The 17,500-nt window shown below is 66.6% G+C and overlaps 3 protein-coding genes across 3 annotated transcripts in view; 2 read left to right on the forward strand and 1 right to left on the reverse strand.

Moving 5' to 3' along the window:
• Positions 1-1,345, forward strand: part of MNEG_0771 (hypothetical protein) — a gene marked incomplete at both ends in the record, with an annotated part of 6,348 nt that extends 5,003 nt beyond the window's left edge. Inside the window, one exon of the mRNA XM_014050741.1 lies at positions 8-1,345. Within this exon, the coding sequence (XP_013906195.1) occupies positions 8-1,345 (1,338 nt within the window). The remainder of the gene's footprint in view (positions 1-7) is intronic.
• A 1,602-nt stretch (positions 1,346-2,947) lies between these two features.
• On the reverse strand, positions 2,948-5,380 carry MNEG_0772 (hypothetical protein; the record flags this gene model as incomplete). The annotated part of the gene is made up of 1 exon (XM_014050742.1): positions 2,948-5,380. One exon carries the CDS (start codon positions 5,378-5,380, stop codon positions 2,948-2,950), a length of 2,433 nt encoding a protein of 810 aa, XP_013906196.1.
• Positions 5,381-12,025: 6,645 nt separating this feature from the next.
• MNEG_0773 (programmed cell death 6-interacting protein) overlaps positions 12,026-17,500 on the forward strand; it is a gene marked incomplete at both ends in the record, with an annotated part of 11,421 nt that continues 5,946 nt past the window's right edge. Inside the window, 12 exons of the mRNA XM_014050743.1 lie at positions 12,026-12,222; positions 13,138-13,218; positions 13,581-13,673; positions 13,902-13,968; positions 14,216-14,341; positions 14,740-14,853; positions 15,212-15,292; positions 15,456-15,515; positions 15,854-15,907; positions 16,290-16,415; positions 16,759-16,850; positions 17,145-17,250. Of these exons, the coding sequence (XP_013906197.1) occupies positions 12,026-12,222; positions 13,138-13,218; positions 13,581-13,673; positions 13,902-13,968; positions 14,216-14,341; positions 14,740-14,853; positions 15,212-15,292; positions 15,456-15,515; positions 15,854-15,907; positions 16,290-16,415; positions 16,759-16,850; positions 17,145-17,250 (1,197 nt within the window). The remainder of the gene's footprint in view (positions 12,223-13,137; positions 13,219-13,580; positions 13,674-13,901; positions 13,969-14,215; positions 14,342-14,739; positions 14,854-15,211; positions 15,293-15,455; positions 15,516-15,853; positions 15,908-16,289; positions 16,416-16,758; positions 16,851-17,144; positions 17,251-17,500) is intronic.

Genomic DNA, 17,500 nt, shown 5'->3' on the forward strand with positions numbered 1-17,500 from the left:
GGTGCAGGCTTTGTCGGCGCTCCCCGCCAGCGGCGTCGACGGCCACTATTCCATGCAAGACCTCAGCCCTCAGACGGCCGCAGTCGCCGCCACAGGACGCGTGGGCTACGGCGGCGGCCTCCCCGGCGGCGCCTGGGGCGCGCCGGGCGGCAGCGGCTACGGCGGCGGCGGCGGCCTGCTCGGAGCGCTCGGCGGCGGCGGCGCGCTAGGGCTGCCGCCTCTCGGGCTCGGCGCTAGCAATGGCGTCGGCGGCGGCGCGCTGGGCGGGGATGCGCTGTCACACCTGGGGGGCGTGTTGCGCGGCCTCGGCGACGGCGGCGGCGGCGGCGGGCAGCAGCAGCTGCCGCCCGTCGCGCCGCTGAGCACAGGCGGGATGGACGAGCAGACCGAGGCCGCGCTGCTGGCGCGCGTGCTCGGCCTCGGCGCGCCCGGCGGCTTCGGCGCGCCCACGCCCAGCGCCGGCGCCGCGGGCGGCGGCGGCGGCCTGTACGGCCAGGGCGGCGCGCCCGGCTACGCTGGCCTCGGGTCCGCGCTACAGCAGCAGCAGCCCAGCGCGGCGCGGCCGGCGGCGCCGCCAGGCGGACTGGCCGGCCTGGGGGCGGACGCAGCGGGGCTGACTGGGGACGATGTACACCAGGTGCTGCAGTCGCTGTTCGGGGAGGACATTGCCCGCGAGCTCGCGACGCCGCCCGCGCCGCTGCAGGCGGCGCCGCCGCCCCGAGCGGTGGCGGCCGAGCCGGCGCATGCTCTGGCGGAGGCGTTGGCCGGGTCGGCAGAGCGCGAGCAGCAGCAGATGCAGCAGCAGCAGCAATTGCACCAGCAGCAGCTGCACCAGCAGCAGCTGCAGCAACAGCAGCAGCAGCTCGAACAAGCAGCCCTTGAGCAGCAGCAACAACAGCAGCAGCAACAGGCACTGTTTGAGCAGCAGCAGCAGCAGCAGCAGCAGCAGCAGCAGCAGCAGCAGCAGCAGCAGCAGCAGCAGCAGCAGCAGCAAGCCGAGAACGACGAGAAGAATGTGGCCCCAGTGGGGGCAGCCGGGCCGCCGCCCGAGGCCGCACCGGTCCCTTACGCTGGGGCCGAAACCGGCACGCCGCATGCTCCCGCAGTGGCTGCAGATGCAGCAGAGGGGGAGCTGGCATCTGGCCTAGCAGGGGCCAGCGCCGCCGTCGAGCCGCCGCCCCCCGAGCCGGCGGCGCCCGCTGCAGCACCCCACGCCGCCGGCGAGGAGCCCGGCTCAGGCGGGAGCGTGGCAGCGGAGGAGGCGCCCGCGCCGCCCAAGGTGCCTCAGGATGCGCCGGCTGCGCTGATGGAGGTCCCTGCAGACGGAGTGCAGGCGGCGGCGTGACCGCGCCGCACGAGCCGTTTGCGGGCGTCCCCTGTGACTGGGCGAATGCTTTTGGGGACGAAGATGCAGGGCGCTGCGGCAGCCGGCGCTGCTTTGTACCACGGTCAAATCTGCTAAGGCCAAAAATGCACGAATCATGACTGGTTTCCTTCTGACGCGACCAGCCGCTCCCGGCACAGCGCCCCCCTCGCTGGGCAAGGCCGCCAGCCACTTACCGGGGGGCGCGCGCGAATTTTGACCGGTCAACCCCAAGATGTCAGCCCTTTACCATGCGTCGGCCGTGGCGCGGTGCGGCTCGCCGCTTTGGGGGGCATCCCTCCCGCCCCTGCTTGATCATGGTGTTTTCTCCCAGCAATTCCCAGGACGTTTGTGGCGCCGCGGCGGCCCACGCCCTTTCTCGCTCTTCATCCCCCGGCCCCCACGCTGCCGGCCGGCCGCTGCCCTTTGCACCTGCCGCCACAGCGGGGGACGCAGGCGCCGCGCGAGGAGGGCGGTAGGGGCGTGGCCCCGCCTTTGACTGTTGAATGACCTTGTTGGCCCCAGGTTTGTTTGGGAAGCATTCGTAAGGCCACAGTTGTTACGGCGAGCAGGGGGCAGGGGTGCCCTGGCAGGGCAGGGCCGGGCCGCTCAGGTGGGGGGGAGCGAGGGCGAGCTTTGCTCTCATTGCGCTCACATTGCACCGCTGTCGGCTCCTCTTTGGCGGGCCCGGGACCAAATCATAGACCGCGTCCGCCCGCCCCCGCCCCCCCTTAATGGCCTGGGCAACCTGCCTGGGGTGGCGACGGCCTGGTGGCGGTGTTCTGCTCTCATGGGTTTGTAAGTGGCGCCGCAAGCCCCCGTCCCCTGCCCCCCGCTCCGACCCCAGCCCTTGCCCCTCATGCCCTCCCCAGCCCCTGCGATCCGCGCCGAGATGCCTCCTTCCTTCACACGGGCGCCTCGGGCGCGCCGCCTCGGCACAGAATCTGTCATTGGCTGTCTTGAAACAGCGCGCGACCTCGGGGAGCGGCGCCTGCAACCCTGTGGGGCTTGTGGGGCTCGCCTGTAATCGTGCCCAGGCTTTTCATCCAGCGTGACCCGCGGCTGGGGTGCTTGGGCATGGCATTCTCAGCAGAAGGGTGATGCTGGCATCAGAGTTGAGCCGGCTGCTGTGAGGCGGGCGCTGCTGCTGACGGGCCAGTGTCCAACCTTACCGGAGGCCGAAAATGCTCAAATCAGCTTCTGCAAAGCTGACAGGACGATAGATTTTGCATGTAAGGTGTTGAGGGAGGAGTTCTTGGGAAAAGGGTCGACCCTGACACACCCCCATGGGTAGTGGAGGCAACAACTACCAGCCAGACAAAACTGAATATGGCTGGGTCAGGGAAAACGAGCGCTCACACAGTCTGGGCAGTCATTCCGGGCGGGTATCCTCCAGTTGAGGCAGTTGAGGCAACAGTCGTATCAAGGAGTAAGGAATCAAACACCTGTGTGTACCAACAGGACGGCAGCCAAGGCAAAGTCCGCCGCACGCCAACCCCACCCCTACCCCCCTACAAAGCCCCCAGAGGCTGCTACCCGACGGCGCCTCCCAGGCCCCAGCGGCGCGAGGGCGGGCGCCCCTCTTCACGCCAGCCGCCTCTGCATGTCCCGCCTGGCAGCTTCCAGCAGCTCCACCGCGAGGCCCATCACCTCCGACAGCCCGGCCGCGTCCAGCGCCGCGATGCCGCCGCACGCCGCCCGCACGGCGGCCCGCAGATCGCCGGCGCCGGGCGCAGGCGCGGGTGCGGGCGCGCGGGGCGGGGCTGCTGGCGCGCGGGCGGGCGCGCTGGAGCAGCTGAGCAGCGGCCGCGCGGCTGTGGCGCCGAGCGGCGGCAGGCCGCAGGCGGCGGCCAGCTGCTGGGTGCTGAAAAGCTCGAGCTCCGCATACGACTCGTCTGGCGCCCGCTCGGCAGGCGGCGGCCCCGCAGGCTCCGAAGGCGGCGGCGGGGCGTCCGGCGGCGCCGCTGACGGCGCAGCAGGGTCCATGGCCGCCGACGGCGCGTCGGGCAGAGTGATGGCCGGCGCGAGCGCTCCGTCAGAGGCGCCATGTGGCGGCCTGCTCGAGCAGGGTGGATGCTGCCGTCGGTCTTGCACCATTTGCTGCTCATCTTGATGGTGAGCCGGCGTATGGTGCTGGTGCTTGTGCTGCTGCTGCTGTTGCTGCTGCTGCTGCTGCTGCTGCTGCTGTGTTACCTGTTGAACAGCCGGCCCTTGCTCGCTGGCCGCCACGCCCAGTACCTGACGCTCAGCCGCCGCGGGCGCTGCCACCCGGCAACCATCCTGATCCGCGGCGCAGTCAACGTCCGGCTGCGCGCCGCCACCGGCAGCACCCCCAACCCCCATGCTCGACGCCAGAGCTCCCTCCCTCGACCCTCCATACGCCATGCTGCTGGCGCGGTCGCCGCCGGCCTTTCCATCCCCCTGCTCTTCAACTTCAGCTCGGCCGGCGACCCCGGACCTGCCCTCCTGCCCGACCCGCGGCGCCTTGCCGCCCTTGCCAGCCCCTTCGCCGCCGCTGCTGCGCTTGCGGCGGCCCCTGCCGCCCGAGGAGGGGGCATCTGCAGCGGCGGCGGCAGTGGCCGCCGCGCCCTCGATCTTCCCATGCCGCCGCTCCTCCTGCAGCTTGCAGCCTGCCTCTGCTTCCTGATCAATCGCCGTGCCCTGACCTAGCGTGGCCTCCCCGGCTGGTGACGCCGCCGCTGCTGCTGCCGCCACCCCAGCAATGGCCTGCAGTCTTGCAGGCCCTGACTGCTCCCTGGCAGCAGACAGCACGGCAAGCCCTGCCCTGGGAACCCCGTCAACGGCCCCCTCGCCGCCGCCCCACGAGGCGTCCCCCTGAGAGTCTGGCAGGGCCGACACGAGCCTGCTGACCTCCTCAATGGCCGCCTGGCTGCCCAGCTGCAGGCAGGCGGGCGGCTCGGGGGCCGCGGGCCGCGTGTGGCCGTCGACGTCCATCTGGTCGGCCCCTTCCGGCTGCTGCTGCTGCCGCTGCTGTTGCTGCTGCTGCTGCTGCTGCTGCTGCTGCTGTTGCTGCTGCTGCTGCTGCTGCTGCTTGTCTGACATGTGTGGGTGATGCTCCCCTTGTCTGAGTGGCTTTCCCTGCCCCTGGGGCTGCTGTTGCTGTTGCTGCTGCTGCTGCTGCTGCTGCTGCTGCTGCTGCTGCTGCTGCTCCTGTTGCTCCTGCTGTTGGCCCTGCTCCTGCCCGGGCGGCGACCTCGGCGGCGGCAACCCATCCGCCGCTTCGCCACCTGCGGTGCTGTCAGCCGGGACGTCCTGCCCAAACGCCTGCCCACCCGCCGCCGCGACCGCCGAAGTGCCGAGCCCCGGCTCCAGCGAGCCGCAGCCGTCGCGGCCGCCGCTGCTGCCGTCGTTCAGGGGCCATGCGGACTGCGACTGGCTGCCGTCCAGAGTGCTGTTGTAAAGGCTCACCCCCACAGCTCGTCGCTTCTTCCGACTGCCGCTGCCGCCTCCGACGCCACCGCCGGCGCCTGCGGTAGTGGCTATGGCCACATACTCTGTTTGCGAAGCCTCCCCAAAGGGTGGAACAGAGCGTCTTTTTGGCTTCTGGCGCTTGGCGGTTGACTCATCCTGCTGCTGCCGCCTCTGCTGCCGCGGCTCCTCCTTTGCTACAGCCGCCGCTGCCGCCACCGGGGATGGCGCCGCCGCAGACGCAGAAGGCGGCCCCATCACAGCGCCGCCCGCTTGAGTGGTGGCCCCCCTCTCGCCCCGCACGCCCCCGCGCCATGCGCCCGCAGCAATCGCGCCTCCGCCGCCGCCGTTGAGCGCGCCGGCTGCCTGGCTGCCGGTGAGGCTGGCCGCCGGGTCGATCTCCTGCAGGCGCACCAAGATCTCGGGCCCCAGGCGCAGGTGCGCCCCCGCGCCTTCCGCAGCCTCGGCCAGGCGGCTCAGGGACTGATAAGTGGCCGCCCTCATCTGCGGCCGCCGCACGCAGGCGAGGGCGGCCGCGATAATGTCGCAGGCGTCGTCAAGGCACCTGCGAGGACGGTCATTTATCATTTTTGCCATTGCTTGTCGAGGGGCATGCATGCTCCATGGGGCGAGCTGGGGCTGAGACGGGCGCTGCGACGGGCGGCGAGGCTGACAGGCGCGGCAGGCAGTTCGGACGGCTGCGCATGCGGCGAGCGGCAGCCCAGTTTGTCCCCATCCATGCAGCCGCATTCATGCAGCACGCGGTCGTGTCCAGCTCACGCACCCCTGGAGGAGGGGCGCCGACGCGTCCGTGACGGGCAGGGCCGTCCAGTGCCGCAGCACGCCGCACCACAGGCTGCACGCGACGTCCACCAGCTGCTCGGTTCCTGCGCCCTCCGCGCGCTGCGCCCCTTCGCGTTCCGCCGCGCCCGCCCCTGCGAGATCGACGCACGCCGCCAGCAGCGGCGCCAAGGCGTCCAGGAGCGGCCGCAGCACCTCCGGGTGGGGTATCGCGCACGCGAGGTCTGAGACGGCCCGCGCCGCCTCGGCAGCAAGCTGCACTGCGCCCTCTTCGTCCATGGGGTCGCTTCGCAGCGCGCGTGCCGCGCCGCGCAGCGCCGTCAGCGCGGCATCGGCGGCCAGCCGCGCCGCCGGCTGCACGAACGCCGACACAAGCCGCGCGTCGGGCGGCGGGGCCGCGGCGGCGCCGTCAACCGTCGTCGGCGGCGCCGCGAGCGACGGGCCCGGAGAGCGTGCAGAGCGCTGCGGCGTGCGGGCGCTGGCGCGCATGGGCCCAAGAGGGGTGCCTTTGGTGGGTGTCAAGGCGCCGCCGCCGCCGCCGCCGCCGCCGCCGCTGACAAGGCGGGCGCCGCCAGCGCCGGCGAGCGCCATGGCGGGGTACAGGGCAGCGCAGACTGATGAGATTGCTGCCGCCATGGGCACCACCGCAGGCAGGCTGGCGTCTGGGGCGCAGGAAAGGCAAGGGCAATGGGGCGTGCTAAGTGGGCCGCCACAGGCCTGGCTTCATTGGCGCCGTGCTATGCAAATGATGCGCGGAGCTCGGTTGGCGACATGCCTGGCTCTGCGCAGTGATAAGTGGTGGTTTAGGGGTGGGGGTGGGGGTGCTGCCCATGCACAGCAGCCGGTGCCTGCTGCCCAAATCCCTCACCTGCCACCTCGTCAAGTCCATCCTCGGCGCCGCCGGCACCGCGGCCGCCGCACCAATCACCGCGCATCACGCCGGCGAGCTTCAGCAGGGGGGAAAGGTCTGAGAGCCGCGATCCCCTCCGCGCCGCCGACGCGTCCACCGCCGCCGCTGCGCCGCGCGCCAGCGCTGCCCACGTGCGCCCCGCGGCGGAGGCGGCGCTGCGCCACTCGGCGGCGTCCGCGCCGTCCTCCTTGCCGCCAGCGGCAGCGCCGGCGCGCCGCAGCCACCCAGACACCGGCGCGAGCGCCTCGGCCACGCGTGCCACGACGGCGTCCCTCGTCGCCGCCGCGACGGGGGCGTCTCGCCTGAGCGCCGCCGCGTCCGCCGCGGCCACCGTCCCAGGCACCTGGCGCTCCAAGCAGACCGCAACGACTGCCCAGGCGTGCAGCCTCAACGTGCTTGATGCGTCTGAGGCGCCGCCCTGGTGCCCCGGCGCGGCGGCGTGCCATAGGCTGAGGGAGCGCAGCAGCGCCGTGCACTGGTGCAGCCCCACGCCGCCGGCCTCGACGCAGCGCGACAGGAGGCCCAGCCACTCAAACTCTGACAAGCCCGCCGCGGCAGGGCCGCCGCCAGCCGCTTCAGCCTCCTGCAGGGCTTCAGAACGCGCGCCACGCGCCGGCGGCGCCTGCAGCAGCACGCCGGCCAGCGCCGCACCCGCGCTGGCGCTTCCCTGCTCGGGCCGCGGGGCGCCGCCGGCCGCGGCGGCCGGCGGTGGAGGGAGCGGGGTGCGTAGCCACGCAATTGGGACGGCCGAGAGCACGTGGCTAACTGCCGGGTGCACCAGGGCGCGTCTGGTTGCGGCGCTGCGGATGGCGGCAATTTCCTGTGTGTGGCGAGTGGGACGGGCAGACGAGTGGGAATGGCAGACAGGTGGAGGGGTCGTGGCACCGAGGAACGGTAGGTGGCCGCAACGCCCATGGAAGCCCTGCCATGCATTACAACCGGCGAGTACCATCAACAGGTACCATCACACCAAGCATTGAGAGCCCGTGCAGCGGCGACGTGTACAAACAGTGGACCACTCGCCTGCAAGCAGCCGCACATCGCAGCGAGAGCCTGCAGCACGAGCTGACCAGGGTCTCGCTGCGCCGCCGCGCCGTCCTCATGGTTCTGGCCCGCCCCGGCCGGCGCCGCAGCTGTCAGCGCGTCCCAGGCAGGCAGCCACCTGGGAAGCCACCCCTCTATCAGAAGCTGCTCCGCAGCCGCCGTGCCCACTTCAGCGGGCTCGGCTGGGTCGTCGCGGACGCAGTCGCTGCGCTTGTCATCGCGCGCCGCGGCCGCAAGCAGGGCGGCGCAGTGCGCAAGCGACTCAGCGAGCGTCGAGCAGGAACGCGCCTTGGCTCCGCCGCTGCCGCTGTTGCGTGCGGCGCTGTCATTGGCGGCGACAAGTGCGTCTACGACACCAAAGGCCTCCTCGGCAAACACGGCCGCGTCGGCCCGCCAAGTCTGGCCGAGATCACTGCCATCCTGCTGATGGGCCAGCAGAGCGCCGCCGTCCCGCCAAGCAGCCAGCAAGGCGCGAGCCGCATCTGCCGCGGCGCCGCAGCACAGCAGCAGCGCCTCTGCGGCGCTCGCTATGGGCGCCGCGCCGCCGCTTTCCCGCACCGCGGCGCGCCCCGCGCCCTTGCCGCTGCGGGCAGCGTCGCCGACGTCCGCCTTGGTCACCAGCGCCACCGCCGGCGCAATCACCTTTGACAGGACCGTGGACGCAACCCCCAGCCGCGCCCCAGAGCCAACGGGCAGCCCTCCCTCCCCCTGCGCGCCGGCGCCCTCTGCCGCTGCGCCGCGGAAAAACAGGCCCATCAGTCGCAGGAGGTACTTCGCCGCCGCGCCGCGCGCCTCGGGCCGCCTGTCCACCCTCAACACGTACAGCGCCGGCTGCAGCAGCACGACGCGGCGCGAGGCCAGAGCGCCTGTGGCAGCGCAGCAGGCGGCGAACGTGTCATATGCGGAAAAGGCCGCCGCCAGGAGGGCCAGCGGAACGCCGCTTTTAAAGGCAGAGGCGATGATCTGGATGGGATGGAAGTGGGGCGGGGCGAGGTGGTGCAGAGGCCATTAGGGAAGCTTGTAGGGCTGTGGTGCCGTGCAGGGGCACGCGAGGCGGCGGATACATGCGCAGGGCGCATGCTTCGCGCCGCACACCCGCCCGGCCTCGCGGCACGTGGCGCGCAAGCAGCCCCCAGTTGGCGTGGGGTGCATGGCATCGGCTCACGTTCAGCATTGCTTGCCCGACAGCTTTGTCTCGCAGCAGGCGGGGCCCGAGCAGCTGCGCCACGAGCGCCCATGCTTCCGCTCCTGACACCGCGAGAGACACAGCCTGCTGGGCATGCTGCTGCACCTGCGCATGCGCAAAGGCCGCCCCGCCGTCGCCACCGGCGGCCGCCGCGGCGCGCAGGGGCGTAACCATAACGCCATTGCAGCCACCAAAGGCCCCACCCGGCAAAGTGCGGGCGGCAGACTGTGGAGTGCTCGCCGCGCCGCCGCCAACACCGCCGTTGCCGATTCCCGCGGGATTTGGCGACGCTGGCGGAGTAGTGGGCAGCCGCAGATGCTGCCGCCGGGACACGCCAGGCTCGCCGCCATCGTCCACACGAGTGGTGCCGGCTGCGGCGCCGCCCGTCGGTGGAGGCGTGGCTGCGAGCAGCACCGGCGTGCGCGCCGGCGTCGGGCTGCGGCAGGCGCTGCTCTGCCCTGGCCCATCCGCCCCTTTGCTGCTGCCGTCCTCGTGCGCAGTGCACCCCAGCTTGATCAAGTGCTGCAGCTTGGGCAGCAGCCATCCTTGCTCGTCACACCTGGCTGGTGACTGCAATAGCTGCGGCGGTTTGCCGCTTGGTAGGCGCACAGCGCAAGCGACAAGGTCGACGAACCGTGCTGCCACCGCCGGCCGCGACGCCAGGCAGCCGCGAACGCACAGCAGCGCCGAGCGCGCGAGCGCGTGCGTCTGGACGTACAGCGGCGCAGACGCCGTGGCGGCGTCAGGCGCGGCCGCGGGCGGTGCGGAGGCTGCGAGGGCCAGCAGGCTCTCTGCTGTGCGCAGCAGCTCCTCCTCCAGATCACGGGAGCAGCTGCTGGACGGCTTCCGCTCGCCGTCCGCATCATCCTCGTCTGTCAGTCGTTCCCCTCCTGACTCAGCAGCTGGTGCAGCGGTGCTGTGTGCCGCTGTCGCGTTGGCGGCAGCCGCGATGGCCTTCACTGCTTTGAGGGTGAGTTGCGCCACCTGACGCGGCACCGACAGCGACCGCCACCCGGTGGCGGCCGCCTGCGCGCCGCGGAGCGCTCGCAGCAGTGGTACTGCTGCGCGGGGCGCGGACAGCAGCGGTGCATTGGCGTTGCTCCATGCCAGCAGCTTGCCGAGCGCATGGTTGCAGTCTTCCTGGGTAAGATACGAAGGAGAGTTGGCCCGTCTGGGAAGGGGCTTGAAGGCATGTGCAAAGTTGTGGCTCTAGGTGCTGGGTGCCATCATCGTCAGCTGAAGCCACTCGCCAGATAACATGCTATGACGCAGACATTCATTATCGCAGAGCGCTGTAGCTGCATGCCGGATTTTCGCACCTTTGAAGCGCAGCCTTCAAGCGTCTGCAGCAGGTCGCTCAGCGCACGCAGCGCCGCGCCGCGTCCATCAGCACCTACACGCATGGGCCAGCCCACACGTTACTACTAAGCGACACAGCTGTATAAAAGTGTCAGTCTAGTCGTCCTGCAAGCGAGCTGGCTTGAAATAAATTCAAGCGTGCAGGCTGCGGCACGAGCATACCAGTGGTTACTCTCGTGGCCATTTCAGACTTGCAGCATTTTGAATCTTAAAAACGAGCGACCCGGCGTCAGAGGTGTCACAACTGAAGATCAACATCAGCAGGAGCCTGGACGGAGCCCAGCATCGAAAAGGGGTTCAAGAACATGATTATGATTGGATTCTAGGTTCCTGACCTACATGGTCGGAATTGAGGCGCAGTGCTGTGCGTGCTGTGCACTCGTGAGTCACATCGTGCTGTGAATAAGGCAGACGGCGCTGATGATGTATGAGTGCTGCTGCAGATGTAAAGCAACGCTTCAGAGGAAACGGCTCAGACTTTACTTGCACACGTTCAAGCAAGCAGAGACATTCGTCACAACACGGGCGCACCACACAGGCATTACTGCAACAGCTTCTCCTTCCGCCCAGTGCAGTGTCAACTATCCCATATGCGTTGAAGCAGTGCTTGGCTCCAAGCGCACTGCTTCCGTCTGGTGCATCATGCTCCCTTGGCTGCACGCTTGGGTGCGACCGCTCAGGCGCCAGCCAGCCTGCCTGGGACCATGGGGCAGTCCACTGCGGCAGTCGCAGGGGGGGGGGGCGCGATAAGTGGTTACTGATCAACTCAAAACCCGCGACCTGTGAGCACATTGATGGTAGAAGCCTGCTTGCAGGGTGCAACAGCCTGCCCCGCCATTTGCAGGGCCATAGACCACAGCCGACGCACCAACAGCGCTTCTTTTTGAGAACGTCAGCCCTCGCGTTCCCATCTGCTGCTCAGGTGGGGTAGGCCGTCCTAGTGAGTAGGGACCGTGAAATTTAATGTGATATGATGTGGCATGGTTTTTGTGTCATTTGACAACAGGACAGACATGGTATTTTTGAGTCTGCTCTCTGTACATGCGCGTGGTGCGATGGCACCTGTGGCTGGAAATGCGCATCGGCGAATACAGCGAGCTGCAGGCGGGTGGCAGCAGTTGTCGCCTATACATACATGACTGGTGGTGTTGCCAAGCCCACCACAACGGCTGCGGCACTGGTCGCACGCAACTTGCAACGTGTGGGTCAAGGGCAGTCAACTCTGGGCAAGGGGCGAGACAGGTATACCACTACGACTTAGGCAACAGCGCAGAGGTTCTGTGGCGCAGAAACCAATGTCTTTGGGAATTGCAGGCGACGATGGAACCACAACGCAATCCATGCGCGTTGAGCAGCTGCCAGCGAGTCAGCATGCATTCATATGTCGGCACCGTGCCGTCAATCTGGGTGCTGGCATGATAGGAGATCGCACTGTGATTATCTGATACTCAAGGCCATAAATATCGCAAGGCAGGCCAGTTTGCTCGCGCTAAGAGCCAAGCAGTGAAGGTCAGTCTATGATCTGGCAAGATGCGTGGTTAGATTGCGCGCGTTGGGAGTGCAAGTAACAAGAGATCGGGCTGCGGCGATGCAGCGCACACGTGCGGCTTCTCGACAGTTGAAAAGAATCGTGCGAAGCGCGTCGATGCGGTGGCACGGCTTACAGCGCCACATCAGAACACTCAATGCTGTCGTCTACAATAGGCACTTGGCACGCTCCCATGCAATCAAGGACGGGGCCCCATCGACGCCGGCCCCTCTCACCCCGCCGCACTCACTCCGCCGCCCTCATTCGTATGATCCCCGCCCTCTTTCCGCGCAGCACGCCGTGTCTCGCCGCAGCTGAACCATCTTCATATCCTCCCAGGAAGGCGACGGCGGCAACCGCGGTTGCGCGCCGCGTGCCGCAAGCATGCCGTCCGCTCAGCATGTCATGCTGGCGGCACACTGTAAAAAGACAGAGCAGGTGGATGTGAAGACCCCCGTTCTCACATACATCCGCAACACGTACTCCAGCGCGGAGGCCGACGAGGCCGCTGATGACCTGGCGGCGGTACAGGCGCTCAGGAACGAGCTCGTGACAGCGCAGGGCAGCGCCGCAGGCCCGCGGCGCGAGGTGCCGCTCGTGAAGTGAGTGTGTGTTGCGTTTTTCGGGAGCAGCGTGTGCATTATCTTGGGTACCCCGAAGCCTTGCACGTGCGGGTGGCTTGACGGCCGGCGGGGAGGGGAGATGGAAGGAGTTTGCTTGGAGCGAAGCGTGCGCCACGGCTCATTGGTTGAGCGCATGTCATACGTTGTTGACTTGCCAACCTGGTATGGGGGTCCTTAGCTGCAGCTGTATGGTTAGGCAGGTTTGGCATTGTGCTTCAGGGCACAGGCCAGCGCGTTTCTTGAGAGAGGCTGCTGCAGGAGCTGCTGAGGCATTGGCTGGGGCAGGGGTGGTGGGTTGGCATATCGACAACGGAAAGCAGTTGTGCATGAGTGTGTTTGTGTGAGGGCTTATCAACAAAGGAAAGCAGGTGTGAATGAGTGTGTTTGTGTAAGTAAGTTAGTGTTTTTGTGTGCGTGTGTGTATGTGTATGTATATGTGTGTGTTTGTGTGTAAGTGTGTGCGCACGCGCGCGAGGGCTGCATCCTGCTGATCCCAGCGCTGCAGCCCCCGCCTCCGCCCTGCGCACACACACGACTCTCTGGGGACTGCGTCGCCCTGCAATCCTCACCTAGCTTCCATCGGCATCCTTATATCAATGGGAAACAAAAGTAGCCCGCACCCATTTTACTCAGCCTCGTCCACTTTCCTCCTACTGCTGTTGCCCGTCGCACCTTTCCGACGTCTGGTTCCAACCGCCATGAACCGCCACAGCATCATGTTTCCATGCAGATACATGGGCATGCATACCCCACAAAGGTGGTGTACAACTACACGTAACGCAGCAAGGTGGTGTACAACTACACGTAACGCAGCAAGGTGGTGTACAACTACACCCGTTGTCGATGAATGCATATGTATTCAACCAGCAGCCGCCACCATGAATCCCACCCCAGGTACTACAAGAGCCTCACGTCCATCGAGACGCGTTTCCCCATCAGCGGCGAGAAGGGGCACGTGAAGCTCACCTTCGTCTGGTGGGGTGTGGCCGGGGGTGTGGCCGGGGGTGTTGCTGGGGGTGTGGCTGGGGGTGTTGCTGGGGGTGTGGCTGCAGGCCCACGGCTTCACGCGGTGCCTGGGGGGGGGTGCATGCAGCGTCTCGGGAACGCGTTGGGTATAGCTCGTGAACGTTCGCGCTGGCGGCGCCCCATGCCAACTATGTGCATCTTCAGGAGGGTGCCAATGCGGAGGGTGGCAAGGCCGCCATGTTTGGCCCGGGAGTTTGGCGCGCGCGCGCGCACACACACACACACACACACACACACACACACACACACACACACACACACACACACACATTCACCTCCTCGCCCCTTTGTTGTTTTTTCGTGCCGCCAAGGTTTGACGCATTCAAGCCGTCCTCCAAGGCCAAGCAGTCCAACATCCACTTTGAGAAGGCGGCGGTGCTCTTCAACCTCGCCGCCACCCTCAGGTGCCCACCGGCAACCTGCGCGTGCGATCTTGCCCCACATGCGCTGGATGACCCAGCCTGCCAAATTACGACGCACTCCGCCCACGCCACACAGCTGCGCAATCCTTTCAGCCGAGGCCGTAATGGAGCATCTTGCCAGTCAATGGCTTCTCTTTCCAGGAGGGCAGCTCCAGGGTCGCAATCTCACCCGCCTGCCGCTGCTTCTCCCATCCGCTTCTTTCCATGCAGCCAGCAGGCGCTAAACGTGGAGCGGGGCACCCCCGAAGGCATCACTCAGGCCTGCAAGCTCTTTCAGGTGCGGAGCCTTGGATACCCGGCATGCATGGCGGGTTGTTCATGTGAGTGCCGCATCAATTGTTGAAGCGCTGCTGCGCTCACAAGGCTGAAACCTCCTGCATCGGACACGCAGCTCAAATCGCGTCTGCCGACACAGCCCTGTCCTCCATCAGCCCCACCGATTTATCCAGGCCCTGCCCAAACGTGGAAAAGCCCCTAGACCCTCACACACGAACGCGAACACACACGCGCGCGCGTCCGCGCAGGAGTCCGCCGGCGTGTTTTCCTACCTGCTCAGCCACGAGGCCAACAAGTGCGACGCGCCCCGCCCCGTGGACCTGAGCCCCGAGTGCTGCGCCCTGATGGAGAAGCTCATGTTGGCTCAGGCGCAGGTGGGGTTGAACGCCACCTCCCCTTCCGCTCCCCGGGGGGGTGGGGCCGGACAACAGTTGACCGTCTAGTGGCATGGCTTTTGTGTCGCGGGCTTCGCCGCATGGTGTTTGCGTGGTATCTCGCTGCTGCCTGTCGCAGGGCGCTTCCTTTGATGCTGACGTTTTCACGCTGTGCTGAATCAGTGCTCTGCAAAAGCAGTGCCAACGCATCTTACTCTCCAGCGAGCCTTCCCACCCCTTCTCCTTATCAGCGTCAATGCTTTGGATCCATCTCCAGGTACAGGCTTCCCCCATCCCATCCTACACGCACACAATCTCTCTCTTTCACACGCTTCATGTTTGACGCTCACGCAATCGGGGCGCCATCGCCCGTCCGCCCGCAAATGCATCAAAACCAGGAGTGTGTGTACCACAAGGCGGTGATGGACAAGAAGAGCCCCACAGTCGTCGCCAAGCTGGCCAAGCAGGCCGCCACCATGTACGGCGAGGTCTCCTCCTCGTTCAACTCCTCGGTGAGAACCAGCGCGGTGCGATTCGGTGATGCCGTACCCCTGCGTGTGCGATGCGACATGTGCTGGGCCGACCGCGCTTCATGTGCGGTTCGGGGTGCCGGACCGTGCGGGAGCCTTCGTGACCTTCGTGGCCTTGTCGGGGTTGTGGTTTATGAACTGCTGCCAGCTTCAAGCCGGGCGTACACCGCCCTCGAAAACCTGCTGATCACCCAGTCTTGCAAGCTTCAGCTCGCTCTGTTGCTTGCTGCGCTGCCAGAACCTCCACCTTGTTTCGTGCCTCGATGCACCCCTGCAACAAGGCTCCCATTTTCACCTCAACCCCATTGTATATCCGGCTCATTTATTTCTGATCCATCAGGCGCTGTCCGCCCACTTTGAGAAGTCGTGGGCGAGCCACACCCAGATGAAGGGCTCCCTGCTGGACGTGCTGGCGCTCACGGTGAGAACTTCACGCCGTCTCACGGCATTCTTCTCGGCCTTTTTCCCGTAAAGCGCAGACGTTACTTGTTGCTGCACAGTGTTGATGTTCGGCCGTCACTTTTCAGCGAACCCTGCTTCCGCCCCTGCTCATTGCATGCAAACTGAACGTCCCTCATCCCCAGGCAGCTGCCAAGCAGCTGCAGTCTGAGACCAAGATCAACAAGGAGATTGCCACCCTTGCGGTGCGCACGGCTGGCGTGATGGTCAATTGCCTTGGATTGACGTCGTACCCGTTCCCTTTCAGCTTTCTTGGCCGTACTGCGTCGGGGACGGGGCTCTACCTGCAACCCGCTGCAACAGCGACAAGCGAACCCACTCATATGATGATCACACCTTGTCGGCCAAGGCGCCGTGTGAAGCCCTCCCGCTCCCCATAAGGAACTCGTTGCTTTGCACGTGCCTTCTGCAAACATGCTGCTTGTCTTCCTTGTCTCATCCTCTGCATTCATGCGACTGCGTCTGAATCCTACCAATCTTCGCTGCTGCTGCGCGCACCCCCCCCTCTCACGCACCCTTGTAGGAAGCATTCACACGGCTGCAGGCCACCAAGAAGCTGGCCAAGGCCGTGTCTCAGGTAAACATGTACACATACGCGCGCGCACAGACATACATGCTCTTACACACACGCACACACACATGCATAGAAACGCACATATGTGCACACACACACACACACGCACACACGCGCGCAACCCACCCACGCACACTCAAAACAACCACTTGCGTGTGTCGGTGCTTTTCGGGCACCGGTTTCCAGCAGCACCCTTCGATGGTCCTTCCCTTACACGCTGCGGCAATCACACAGGGCAGCAGTGGCTGCCTTTCCACTCCAGCCCTCTTGACAAACAATCAGAGCAACGCCTAAAAGCTTGCCCTGCGGCACTTCGCTTCCACAACCCCCAGGACACCTTCTAACCTTGATGAATGCAACCCCCGGTCCGCCCCCATGTTCACAGGAGATGTCTGACAGCCTGCGGCCCCTGGAGGAGGGCGTGGCGCTGGCGCTGACCAAGGCGCAGAAAGACAACGACGCCGTCTACCTGGAGCGGGTGCCGCCCTTCGCAGACCTGCCGCCGCTCACGGTGCGGGGTCGGGACGTTTTCCCTTGCGTCCGGCTGCCGACACCTGCGGGGTCTGGGCGGCGGCGCCGATCGCAAGGATGGGGGTGCGGTTCTGATGGAGCCGAGACCTCCGGTTGCCGCTGGGCGGGCCGGCGCGACGACGGGCGCACGCCTGCTGGCGGCCTGCCCTTCGGCCCAAGCGCTGCGCTCTCGCCGCGCGGGTGCCTGCCCTGCTCCTGCGGCCCTCTTTCACCGCTGCTCGCCACGCACCCCAGCCCTGGCGCACGCGTCCCCCGTTGCGCGCTTTGACCCGCTGTTGACCCTCTGCTGCCACCCTATGGTCTGGCCCGCTTTTGGTGCGCAGGGCGCCCTGCTGGTGAAGTCTGCGCCGCCCGCGGCCCTGCTGGATGTCAGCGGCGGCGAGAACCTCTTCAGCAGCCTGGTGCCGGACAGCAGGTGCTCGCCTGGTGGTCGCTCTGCTGCTGCTGCTGCTGCTGCTGCTGCTGCTGCTGCTGCTGCTGCTGCTGCTGCCGCCGCTGCTGCTGCTGCTGCTGGTGCCGTCGTCATGCTGCTTGTCGAGATAGTGGTGGTTGCAGCGGTGGTCCAAGCTGGTGGAATGAGGACGGCTGACTGAGCTTTGACACGTGAGCAAGAGCTGCGCGCAGGGGCGCCTGTGCTCACTTCCCAGCTGGCCTCACCCAGTAACGTCCTCAATCCCTGCCCGCCCTCGTCGACCGCCGGCCCGCGCAGCGCCAAGGCGCTGTCAAAGTATTCAGATATGGTGGACGCGGCAGTCAGGGAGGCGCTCGACAAGCTGGCCGGCGCCACAGACTCGGCGCGCGTCGCGCTGCGCCAGGTGCCCCGGGGGGTTGAACAACGAGGAATGTAGTTGTGAACGAACGCATGCATCCGTCTGTCCCTGACCTTCCTCATGCGCATGCGCGCCTACGCAAGCACCAGTTCACACGCACCTTGATTATTCCCCCTTTGTCGTCCACCCCCCGGCTCTCATATGCATCCTGTCCCCATTCAAAGTGCATCCACACATTACCTCCTGACATGGTCATGTTTTTTTACCATCCCTGTTGGGGTCAAGCCAACCTCAA

This window comes from Monoraphidium neglectum (assembly GCF_000611645.1).
Source record: "Monoraphidium neglectum strain SAG 48.87 unplaced genomic scaffold scaffold00067, whole genome shotgun sequence".
Classification (NCBI taxonomy): domain Eukaryota; kingdom Viridiplantae; phylum Chlorophyta; class Chlorophyceae; order Sphaeropleales; family Selenastraceae; genus Monoraphidium; species Monoraphidium neglectum.